Source organism: Python bivittatus, unplaced genomic scaffold (assembly GCF_059951505.1).
Source record: "Python bivittatus isolate LINGU-HERP-01145 unplaced genomic scaffold, Pbiv_v1 ctg000020_np1212, whole genome shotgun sequence".
In the NCBI taxonomy this organism is placed as follows: Eukaryota; Metazoa; Chordata; class Lepidosauria; order Squamata; family Pythonidae; genus Python; species Python bivittatus.
The window spans coordinates 66,778,943-66,791,937 of NW_028277030.1; the positions used below are offsets into that span (position 1 = coordinate 66,778,943).

At 37.5% G+C, this 12,995-nt stretch overlaps 1 protein-coding gene across 10 annotated transcripts in view; it reads right to left on the bottom strand.

Annotated features, from left to right (window-relative positions):
• Window positions 1-12,995, bottom strand: part of LOC112541063 (uncharacterized) — a 381,739-nt gene that overhangs the window by 84,300 nt on the left and 284,444 nt on the right. For 2 of the 10 annotated variants that reach the window (XR_015796089.1, XR_015796096.1), the window contains 4 exons: window positions 8,145-8,198; window positions 6,795-6,925; window positions 6,113-6,204; window positions 1,028-1,210 (listed from right to left, as the gene is read on the bottom strand). The exons of 5 other annotated variants lie outside the window; for them this stretch is intronic. Coding sequence is in view for 1 of the 5 variants with exons in the window: in XM_088140563.1 (XP_087996689.1) it covers window positions 6,113-6,204 (92 nt within the window). In the remaining 4 variants the exon portion in view is untranslated. The remainder of the gene's footprint in view (window positions 1-1,027; window positions 1,211-6,112; window positions 6,205-6,794; window positions 6,926-8,144; window positions 8,199-12,995) is intronic. 3 more of the 10 variants (XR_015796087.1, XR_015796099.1, XM_088140563.1) reach the window with 3 other exon arrangements.

Below are 12,995 nucleotides of genomic sequence, written 5' to 3' on the forward strand. Positions count from 1 at the left end.
TATATCTGGAGGAAGAAGCATCAATAACCTGCACTATGCTGATGACACTACCCTGATAGCTGAAAATGCAAAGGATCTGCAAGCCTAATAATAAAAGTCAAGGAGCACAGTGAAAAAATGGGACTAAAATTAAATATAAAGAGGACCAAACTGCCCCCAGTCAGTGGGCAGATAGAACAACCAGCCTTAGAATTGACAATGAAGATATCAAAGTGGTGGATAGCTTCTGCCTTTTAGGATCAACCATCAGCAGTAAAGGAACAAGAATCCCAACCAAGAGTTTTCACTTAAGGCACAAATGACCAGGCTCAAATTATCCTACTTTGGCCACGTTACATGAAGACCTAACTCTCTGAAGAAAGCTCTAATGCTGGGAAAAATGGAAGGAAAGAGAAGAAGAGGATGACCAGCAGCAAGATGGATAGACTCAGTTACTGTGGTGATGAATGCACCATTGGAAGAACTGAAGGACTAGGTAAGGGACAGATCATCATGGAAAAAAAATCTGTCTATGTAGTCACTAAGAGTTGACAAAGACTTGATGGCATGTAATCAATCAATCAAAGTCCATCTTTTAGTAACCGTGTATGGAAGGCATTCTTAATATATGGAATAATATCTCTTCCTTGTCAACGTTTGATTTGGGGTGTGAAGAAAAGATTCCAAAAATTAAAGCAGTGCGCTTGATTTCGCCAGGAATAAGCAGATACTTGCCCTTTCCAATCCTTTAGGAAAGGGGATGGATGCTCTTGATTCAGAAGACACATGCTGGTAGTAGTTCCTTAGCTTCTGTCAAGGTGGTAAAACCTGCACAGCCTGTCACCATCTCCCATCACGACAATCTTTCCACTGGTCATCTCTCTTGACATCCCTACCTCATTCCTCTTTTATTTGCCTGCCTTTCTCCACCAGCCAAGGGTGCTAAACTGAGTCAGTGGGCAGGAGATTCATCAATTTCTCTGTGTTCAGAGATTGGAGGCAAGGTAAGAGGAACACTGTTGACAAAGCAGTTTTCTAAGAAACATACCTTCTTCCCATTTGAAGATGGATGGAAAGTACATTGCTGGGGTGGGAGGAAGAGTTTATTTCTCCATATCTGCAGCATAGGAGATGACACCAGTATTTTGTCCATAAATGTAGCTCCTTGGGACATTTTAATTTTATAGAGATTCAAGGGCTTCAGTTGGTCACATCATCAAACCCTCAGTATCTGCAAAATCGTACAAATAATAAACTATTTAAAGAATCCTAGGCATATTTAAGATATAAAATCAGTTCACACTTTTTGCCTCTCTTTTTACCTTGAGTCACAGAAGAGAAACATAAAGGTAAATCTAGGTTTAATGTATTTGTGAAGAAACAGCATTTCCACAATAGGAAAAAAAAATCATTATTCGTTGTGGAAATGTTGCAACAAGATTCTCTGACTATCATGGATCTCTCAGAAGCTTATCTCAGATGACAGGTTAACAAGATTTAACAGACTGAGAATGTATACTTTTTCCCCACAAGTGATATAATTTTTATTTTATTCATTTTTCATCATTATAGCCTCTCCAGCTCAGGAGAGTAGGAGCATACCTTTTTTCATGGATAGGGTGATCAGATGTTCTGCTCAGAAGGATAAAGAGGCTGTGTGCTATAAAGTGTATAAAGACAGCTTCCCAATCAACTTAGAAGAACTAATGAAGCAATTTCTTGTGGCAGATGAGTCCATACAGAGTAGAAGGGCACCTGGGAAGTTGCATGGAGTATCTATAACTAATATATTGCTTGAACCTCCTGGAGATGAGACAGGATCATGTTTACAATTTATACTTGTGAGGTATCAAGACCTTTATGTTTAAATATTGAGAAAAAGTTGTTACATTTTTAAACTGGCATGGCGTTATAACTTTTTTGAAATTCATAGTATACACCAGGTTCTAGACTCCACATTTCTAACAAAAGCATTTTGTTGTTGGTGGCGGTTCAGGCCATGATAATGTTCATTTTACAGTTCAGCTCTTCTTCACAGAAAGGTTAAAAGGCTTGGTTTAGACTTTAAAAAATCTTTTACTAAACAAATGTATAAAAATAGACACTTTTCATTTCTAGGAAAGAAGGAAATTACGCAATGTTTTAGCCAATATAAAGCAAATTTGTTTCCTATTCAAATATTTATTTGAAAGGAAAATGCTTATATTATGATGATTTTTTTTCTTATAGGGCAGAACTGAGATCAGTATCCCAATGCTAGTCGTACTTGCCCTCTTCAGTCAGAGCTTCCTCAACATGATGTATTTTCAGTAGGACCAACTGCATCCTCTCTTACCTCTCAGCATATTATGCAGTTCCCAAAGTATGCTGAGGCAACAGTGAACAAAACGTTAGAGCTTTGTGTAGGTGCATGTCTAAAGAGTATTTTTCTCCATTGGAACCAGGAGCAAGCTTTGGGTTTATATTGAATTCTTCAGCCATCAATGTCACAATAAATTATATGTCTACAAAAAACTAAAGTTTTCATTGCATGACCATCAGAGCCAATTTTCATTCCTCTAGTGAATAACTACAGCATACTATTCATTCTGATAAATGAGGCTACTCTTGTATTTTATTAGCTTGGAAAAATGCTTTGGTAAAAAGTAACCAAACATTTAACAGAATCATTACGTTTTGTGCCCTGTATTTTTAAGTAAAGTGTTCCTGGAAGAAACAGAACCTATTGGGAGTTCTTCCAGAGGTTGGTCATTTCTCTTTACTCAATTTTTCCACCCAAACCTTAAAAATCTACAGGCATTACCCACAGACCTGCGCATGCACAGAAACAAACACAATGTTAAGAAAACATCAGGGTAAGTACTGATACAATCCCAGCATGTATATACAATGCAGGCATAATAGTATTCAAATATATGAGGTGAGAAGGTTATATACTGTAGATATCACAGCTGCTTGTGCATACTTCAATGAAGTCTGTTAAATCAATGGATTTGGGTACTTTCCCATTTAATTAATCATTATGGAGAATGATTCATTCTGACTAGAGAAAAAGGTAGATGCTAACATGTTTGGATTTTTGTGATACCCTTCGAGTTATGCCATCAGTTTTGCAAAAGAATTAAGAAACATATATGGAGCTCCAATTATGCCCTGGCTCCACCCCAATATCTATGTTAACATTGTATTAATAAAGAAAGTATGCCTGAACTGCTAAGTGTCATCAAAGGATTTCTATATATATCTGATTATAGGAAATGGTTCCAAATCACAGTAGCTGTGTTCTCACAACTCATTTACCCATGGTTAACCAGAATGTATTCAATCCAGTGTGCATGACACACTGAACCATAAACTAATAACATACTAGTCTAAAATGTGGTTGGCTAGTCTGTGGCTCAAGGTATCCTGCAAACACACCCAATGTTTCAAACAGAAGTCATATTTGAAACTTTCCATGCTCTGTAATTAATACTTGCAGGGAGGGTAGTTGTTTAAAATTACGAGCAGGCGACGGCTTGAGAAACAGAAACCCCAAATCCAGTGGATTCCATAGAACTGGTGCTTCTCATGCATCCTGGTCCATCTGCACTATAAGTCAACTTTCTTCTATTTGATTGTTCTGTTTATTTTATAACATAGTTGTATCGGGTGACAGTTCCTCTCCCCATTTTATTCATCATGACCTTTCCCACAGCACATTTAACCCGGCAGCCACAAAGCTAGTCAAATTTTATTAGTATGCCTGGTAGCACATAAATCACAAGTTGGGGAATACAGAATCCCTATCCACTTTCTCAAAAAAGTGTCTAGTACCTAGAGAATTAGCACAGCTTCATGACGTCATTTGGGCCTTCTCTGTTAGCAAGGCAGGCAGCTATATAGGCATAGCTTGGCCACTGCAATTCATCAGGTGTGGAAGTTACTCTGTGTGAAAGACTTGGGCAGTTAGCTTTTCTTGGAAGACTAGGTGGGCTGAATGGATCAAATGACTTAGTTTAAGTGTTCCTATAACACAACTGACTGGGTGAAGTTAGGTAACCTGTGCATGAGTGAGTAAGCCTTGGGTTATATTTTAACTCCCTGGGGGCTGGTTGAATGTAATAATTGATTCTTTCACAATAATCCTCTCACTGACCTAGTTAAACCTGTGGAAATAGGGCCAATAAGTCAGTCTGCCAAGATCTTTTTAAAAAGTAATCATTAAAAACATGGAATGATTGTTTAGTTTAATCTAAACCCAATGAGACCCTTATCATGCTCCCAATGACTAAATCAGTAATGTCACTTAAAAATAAGTTAATGTTAGAATTGGCAAAGATCCTGCATACAGATTTGGCCAGGTCTTTCTACTCCATTTTTACTTTTATTATAATTATTATTAAATTAAATTTATATGCCACCCAACTCCTAGCAACTTTGGGCAGGGTACTTCTGATCAATCAATCAAATTTTATTGTGGTCATCAACTAGCAAGGAAATTGACAATCAAAGATCCAAAATATCCAAAACTAAATTGACAATATCAGGATAATTAGGAAAAGGACATACAGACAAAGAATTTTGACTAGAAGACAATATTAAATCAAAATATGCTAGGGGGCATGGGTACTTCTGACGTACTTACAATCATAGTTTTTTGCAAGCTTGCTAGACAAACAACATTTCCATAAAGCCAGTGGAAGTCTTATTACTGAGACTAATTCTTTTTGAAAACATCTTCAGAGCATTACTTTGCCTTATAGTTATTCTAAACAAGATTTTCTGTGATCACCCAGCAGCTATTGTGTAATGTTTTGTTGGTCACTGGTAGTCTCTTTATCTTCTAAAGCAGCCCTTTTCTGTAAATCTTGGCTCTGTCAGCACTAAGAAAGCTGTTTCTTGTCAGATTGCTTGGCTGATGCTTTCCTTGATGTGACCTCTCTGTGGGATGTGTCAGTGACATTCAGTTATATCACGCAGCACATAGCTGTGCATAACTTGGAGGGATTATTACAGAACAGCATCATGGTAGGGATCTACACGAACCTTAACTAATGAGTTAAAAGAGAGAGAAGAATATGCCAAAACTTAATTGGGTTAGCTATTCTCCCTGTACTGGCCTCTTTGTTCTTGAACAGGGACTAAAAATTAGCCGTATTTAGGCAGCTAAAATTTTCCCTCAACAGATCCATTCATTTAGACATAAAGAAAGCATCTAGTACTATTCAAGGAGGGAAGGGTTAGACATGATGCAGTGAACAAGGCAATCTGATGGGCAGAATTGGATGTCCTTCTAGGCTTTAATATAGCCTGATCAATGCAAGAGAACAAAGTCATAGTTGAAACTAGCTAATGGTGGGGCAGGTGGCAAACAATACTTACATGATTAGAAATTAAGGGTTTGAGTCCAAAGGTTTGGGATGTTAGACTATTTGCTTATTCTCTTTTTCCTACCATAAGATCTTTCCTGGCAATATATTTGTGAAATAGATTGTGAAAAATCTTTCTAGGTTGTCTTCTCCAGTAGAAACTCGTATTGTAAAATTTCATCTGAGTAGGGGTGAGATTGTAAAGAATACTGAGAGCTGGGCAGTGGTTGCTGATGGCTTTTACATTTTTAAAGCATATAGAATTTATTTTTCATGTCTTTCAAAAGAGTCTTTTTAAGCCTACCATCATAGTGGGAGGTCACTAAGGATTCCTCACCCCTACTTTCTATTGCTGCCAGTCTTTCGAGATAGTCCAGACAAGACACCAAAACCACAAGTACTAAGACTACCTTTATTGTTAGGTTACAGTAACAGAATCTTGCAAGTCTGAAAGGGCTTCCCCCCTCCCCTGCCTTCACTTTCCAGAGAACTAGGGAGGGTCCCTTCTGAAATGCTTCCCCGCCCCCATTCCTTCTGTGATATCTCTTGTCTGACCATCGCCCTGGCTGTAGCTCCTCCTCCTGTCTCCCCAGGTTCTGTATTCTCAGACCCCATTACAACTGCACACATATGCAACACTGGACCGCCTGTGCTTCTTGATCTGAAAAAAGTGTTATTGGAGAAGTTGCTTCATGCTATTGCCTCATCCCCAGGATTTCCTTGAAGCCTAGGAAGACTGCCAGGAGGGTGATTTTGCAATAAGGACATACTCTCACACTTACCTCTCAACCATCATGTAACTCAGGTTAATATGAGAAGCCCCAATTTCACTCATGAGAATTTCACAAATTTCTTCTTTTTTGAAAGGATCAAGCTGATTGAAAACAGTTAGAGAAAGGGGAGGGGAATGGTACAGTAGTAAATACAGTTTCACCAGGAAATACAGAGCAAGCAAGAACTCAGACCAGATATTAACCATGTTACTGAAATAATTTTAGATTGCTGCAAGATAGATGGCTATGGAGGGGCTTGCCTGAGCATTAATATCTTTTACAATATAGAGTGATAGGTTGTGAATAGTCAGAAGTTCCCATGATATGCCATATACACACCATTAAATGGATCTTCTAACTTCCCTGGAAAGCTGTATACAAAAGAAGTGGAAGATACAGAAAAGGTAACATGGATAATGTCATACCTATGTTCATTCAGCCTCAAAGAAAGACTTAGAACTTAAGAAAAAAGAAGTGAATGGAAAATGGCAAACTTGCAGAGGCAATTTCAGAAAGAAAGAATTAGCTGAACAATTATCTTTTAAAGAGAGTTATTTCTGAAAGAAATGACAAACATGACAATAATTGCTAGCAAACTGTCCCCCTCCCCACCCCAAAGCTTTGCTATAGGGAAAATAAAGATACCTCAAGTGGTCATCAAGAAACAGCCTGTCAGTAATGATTCTCCTACCTTTTAACTCTAGTTTGGTGTCCAGAATAATTTATATTTTCATTGACATTCACTGTGTCCTGTGGCCCACATCAGCAATCAACAAAATCTCAGATTTCTTGGCAAACATGAGTGATTTTGTATCACTAGGACTGGAAACATAGAGAGATGCTGAAATTCTATACCCTGCTGTCACTGCAAATACCAGACGAATTACACATTTACCAACACCATAACAGACCATCTCTACTTTAAAGAGCAAAACAAAACTTCCACAAGGTAACCATCCCAAAGCGTTAGTTCTCAGAAAATGATTGACTTTGTAATAAAATTGCCATATATTATTCCGTCATCCTGGCTCCTAATCACCAGCTACAATATTCATGAAAACCCTTAGAGACAGTTGGATTTTAAAGTCAAACAATGCAATCTGAAGTCACACTGCACTCTGGGTAATATCCCGCAGTTTCTGTTTCATAACAGTAGAACTGCTTGTAAGACTAACAAACTCTGAAAGATGAAAAGCTAAGTACTTTGTGAGGACAGTATTATTTCAGTGAAACTTTGTCTTAACAGACTAATTGGAGGGAGGGTATGTTTGTTATTCACAGATGTCCATTAAATTGGAGACTGACACCTATGGCCATTTGAATCATTTGTGTAATCATTTAGGTCATTTCCATGCAAAATCTACTGTACTGACAGCCCCTAAATGGAAGCTCTACTTGTACTTGAAGTCCTTATTTCTGCAGTCTCCACCCTTCCCCCTCCCCACAAAAAAACACCAAGCCCACACCATTTAGCTCTGGTCTTAATGTCTGCAGTCATTGCTCGAAAGAAGCATTAAAGCGGATAAAGCTTAGGATTTAGGGTAAATGCTTATTCAAGGTCATTTTCTTCACCTATCTTCTTTGAAGTAGGAACAGCTGGACTAAGAACCCGCAATATACACATATTGAGACTAGGAAATCTGCCTCTGTTTTAACTATTGTTTCTGTGCTGTGATAAGAAGGTGTATAGTGAGAATAAGGCTGGTACACATGCTAGACCTGATCATATTCTATATGGCCAGGATGTTCTAATTCTCATTGCAAGTTCTGGTCATACAGTAAAAAACAGAGAAGAAGATCATGCCTGAGATTTGCTCCACCTATTAGCTGAAGCAGCCATGATTCCTGTTGCTTGCAGTTATAATTAGCATTGTATTCTTGTTTATGATTGCTGCCTTGGCATCATCGATAAAGTTCTTTGCAATGCCCACTCCAGGGTGGCTTGCCTGGCACAGACCCTGATGTCTTTTTGTGCAAATTTTTAACCTAGCTCTCCATTTCTAAATCTTAGCAACTTCCAGCTGTGTGGTGTTTTACTTACAGCAGTTCTCAGCAGTAGATTAGGCAAAATTCCTTTCTCCAGAAGAACTTGTCCCTGTGATTAAATTTCAATAAAAACCACTCAACATGTTTTGTTGTACTGCTCGTATTATCAAGGTAGCTGTCAATCTCTCATCTCTCCCTTGTTAGAACATATCCCAGGATGATCAGATAGGTTTTATACTGCTTTCCTCTTATCAAATAACAAACCAAACATTATGTATAATGTAGCTAAATTTTGTGTCACGGCTATTAAAATGTGCCCATTACCAGAATTAGATCTGGGGTAATGAAGAATAAATATTATGTGCAGAGTGAGTTCAGTTATGTGTTGTGCCATTAGAATTGTACATATAGTTTGAAATCATTTTTTATTATGCTATTGTAATGTAATTTGTTGTCCAACCCTTTTTATTGTTCTCATCATTGAATAAACTGTCTATCCGGCTACATGGACTTCAACCTCCAGCATTGTTAACAATGGCCCCCTTGGCTGGGGAATTTTGAAATTTGAACTCTGCGTATCTGGAAGTTGTCAGGTTTGGGAAACAATAACTTAGCTTGAAAGTGTTCTTGTTCTCTTTATTATTTTGTTTTATGGTATAATGCTTTCCTACTGTTTAATTTCATTTTTGCAGTGCATTAAAAATTAACTTTGATTTCTGCTTCAACAGACCTCTAGGTTGAAAACCATCCCATATATTTTCACACAATGGGGTGAAAACAGATAAATCTGAATGAGATTTCATGTCCTCAAGAAAGTCTCCCTTGGAGCTGCTTTCTTACCCCCCTTCCAATCAATTATAAAACTACTGCTTGTGTCACTACTGTCAAGAGTTCTCTGGTGTTTTATATCTGTGCAGAGAAATTGGGGATATGTAGGATATATATACAACCTCTGAGCCAAACAGAACAGAATATATGTATTTGACAGCAGGAAGACAAGCCTCATTCTGAAATAATGAAATTATATGTAAGAAGCCTTATATAGTCATATATTGACAAAATCTAGGCAACATGGAAATACATCTATTGCCAACAGAGAATGTAAGCACGCTTTTACATCTGGAATTCATATATGTATTTTTTTAATAATTAGTGAAAGCCTGTGGTGATTTTCATTTCCCATCTGGGAACATAACATCACAATAGCTAAAAATAAAGATTAGAACAAATGTGATTTACATTATATACAATTATGTGATCGTGTAGCTCTTTCTAAAGATCTAGACACTGCAAACTGAAACTATGTTCTCAGATAGTTTGGGGTAACAAAGCTGAGCTTAAAATTAGTCATAAACCACAGACCCAGGACAAGTATTTCACATAGGAACTTCCAATAGAAAATCAAAATTGAATGCTGCCCATCTACATGGGGATTCCAACCATCCTGCTCAAAGGACTTTCTCTGTATTACTCTCCCTGTTTTGGTAATTTCCCCAATATAGTTAAAATCAGCCTGATCAACCTAACATCTTTAATGCACCAGTCCTAAATGCAGGCTAGCACAAGTCAGCCAAATGACAATTTGAATCAAGATTTCATTTTCAAAGCTGCCTGGTATTATGAGAAACAATAGGCATCTTTGTATTTCTTAGAATTTTTCATAAGCACAGTTATAGCTTCATATCCAGATTCTGTTCCACATTACCATGGCCATTATCTGTCCTTATTCAGAAGTTCAGTATTGAAGAATATTGCAAGATCACTAGCTTTTTTTGTTTGTTTTTAACTTAAGAGACAGTGCTTATCACCATATCCCCCCCCCCCCAAAAGTAATGCAGTATATTTGATTATCTTGGTGGGATAAAAACATACATAATAAAGAATGCCATGATCCATTATGTAGGCAGCAGTGGGTGCTACCAGATTGTAAGTAACATTTTAGATTAAAAATATTTCAGAGGATTGATTTGCTCAAGAAAAACTAAATTAAGGATTAAAATAAAAAGGTTCTATATCTTCTGCTTACAATATATAATGGTTTAATCATAGATATTATTCCTTAATTTTCTCCTGCAATACTTATGGACTCTTCTTGTCATTTTATTGTTTTATCCTATCTTCATTGCTAACCTCAAATGCTCCCTGAAAGGAGATTAAAATTAAATTAAAATTGCTTTAATATCGTAATACTTTTAATCCTCACTTGTTATAGTTTGGCAATTGAAGCAGAATTTCTGTGTGACTTCACATTCATGTTGAAACAAACCAGAAATCCTTCTAATTTAACAGAGTATTATTAAAATGTAGGTAGCCTCCCCCCATTCCCCTTCACATATATGTTCTTAGGAAATAGGCAATATATAAAAATACAAAGAAATAAAGATCTCTTGGGTGAAGAAAGAATTACTTCAATAAAGATTTTATTACTGCCTCCTTGAGCAAAGGAGAACACATCCCACCTTCAAGGAGGCATCAATCACTCCCTTAACCATGGGATCAAACTCACCAGGCACACTTAATTAGCTAAGAAGAACAAGAATCAAGCAGGTGGGGGTCTTCCTCTCTCCAGACTGTCCATATAGAAAAATCCTCAAGTTCTAACAACCACAAGCAACTCAAATAACAGGTTAAACAGTTGTGGCGTCCAAGTCAAGAAGGGTCTGATTGATTTTCTGAAGAAGCAAACAGATCAGATCAAGCCACTGACTATTCTGACTCCTTCCAACATTCGCCTGGCAGGAAAAACCACCACCGATTGCTTTCTTTAAAAAAGCAGTGGTCTTGGATAAGTGGAGGCTTTATCCTGAACTTTCAGAATGCCTGAATAAGAGGTTGCCGATGTGGAGGTGTTCTTTACGCTAACCTGTTGCTTGGGCTATTTCTAAACAAGGGTTTGCTGTTGCTGTTCTGTGCTGCCAATTACACACCAATAGGAGCTCAATGAGTGCTTGTTCCTGACCAAGTCATCACCAGGACTATTTGTCAGAAAAAAACCCTGCTTTAAAACTGGAGTACCTAAGAATTAATTTAGGCTGCTTCCATGATAGGTTGGGAAGAGATGAAACATGTGCCATGTCCTCAAAAAATGATTAATGAGCTATTGCTGAATAATGGTGAATGGGTTGTGTGGAAGACCCCTTAGTATACAATTACCAGTTGCAACCTTTTCTCATTAAGTACAGATGTGGTGATAGTTATCCATCTCTTGGTTATATCCTGATTTCATTATTCAAACATATTCAAAATGGAGCAATCCTTGAAAAGTATCATAAAGTTGCAGCTGGTGCCAAACCTGGCAATAAGGTGTTAGTGAGTGCAAAGTAGAGAGCTCATAAATTGCCAGTTCTGAAAGATCTGCACTGGTTGCCAGTTGCTTTCTATATACAGTTTAAGGAGTTAAATCTCAAAGCCCTAAACATTTTAGATTGTTTGTTTAAAGGACCACCTCTCATGTTAAGGACCAGTCTGATGGTTAAGTTCTACAGTAGAAGCATTCCGAAAGGTGTCTCCAATGTCAGTCTTGGCATGTGGGAAAGGATGTTCCTGTACCTTGCTCCCAAGTTATGGAACACAGTCTATAAGAGTTGCAAGTGACTTCCACAACCTTGTATTTAGAAAATCTGTAAATATAGATCTTTTTTACCAAATATTTTCATTGTTCTATGATTTTAGGTCCTAATTTGTTAATTTTAAACATGTTCTTATCTTTTGTGATTATCTATCTATCTATCTATCTATCTATCTATCTATCTATCTATCTGGCATGAATTTCCACCAGAGTAAAATGATTTATATTTGGGTATATAGAATAATCAAATGGCATAAATACAAGATGTGGGTTATTATAGATAATAGTTGGCCTCCATAATAGAGATATAGGGAGAAGTTGGGGGGAGGGGGGAGGTGTTGTTGAAAAAATTCTCAACCCATTTATCCATTTTATTTCTCATTTATCCATTATTTCTCAACCCATTCATCATTCATTCCATTTGAAAAGCACAAATAATTTCTGAGAAGTGCCTGTGGGAGGATGGCATGGCTTTTCTAGTTCTCAGCTCTTCTAGCAAAAGGGTTACTAAGGGATGGGAACTTCCCTTAGTAACGCAGTGGTGGTGATCCTCTTCTAAACCTTGTTGAAACAGCCCTCCAAATGTTTACTAAAGTTCCAGGTAACATGACTCCAAAGATATATTAAAATTTGTGTCTGCTTAGATAATAGGCCTCTCTGTTTATATATATATTTATGCTATTACATCATTCCCAAGAATGGAGAGCTAACACCCCCTACACACACACAAACACACTTCTTGTTGCAATATTATCAATATCCATGCAAATGCAAAAAAATGACTTTCACTGAAGAACTGATACTTTTAAGACTTTATTTGAAAATGCTCTGCATCAATATCCTGATTCTGGACAAATATATTCTAGTTCCAGCAAATTTTCTCTACATGTTGCTCTAATGTAATGGTTTTTTTATTATGTGCTGCCAAGGCCATCCATGTCCTGCTGTCACAAGACTAATTTGGATCAGGAAACCCACATGTAAATTGCCCTGTGGGGTGAGATCCAAAATCCATCTAACTGAGCATCCTGTGTACAACCCAGGCCAGCCACATGAATCTAGAACAGGGTTGTATCACGTATGAGCTCCTGTTGATGGTGGACTCTAGCTTCCTTCATCACTGCTATGGCTGATGGGAGCTGGAATCAAATAACAGCTGGAGAGCTACAGACTTCCCACTTCTTTTCCAAAAGCTGACACAGCAGCATTACAATAATCTGTTACAGTTTATTCTTGCTGGGTGTCTGGAATCCTTGCCTCTAAAGAAAGTGCTTTTATTTATGTTTAAGCATTTGTTTCAATAGCTCTATGTGTATTTCAGTACCTCTACCCCCCTGC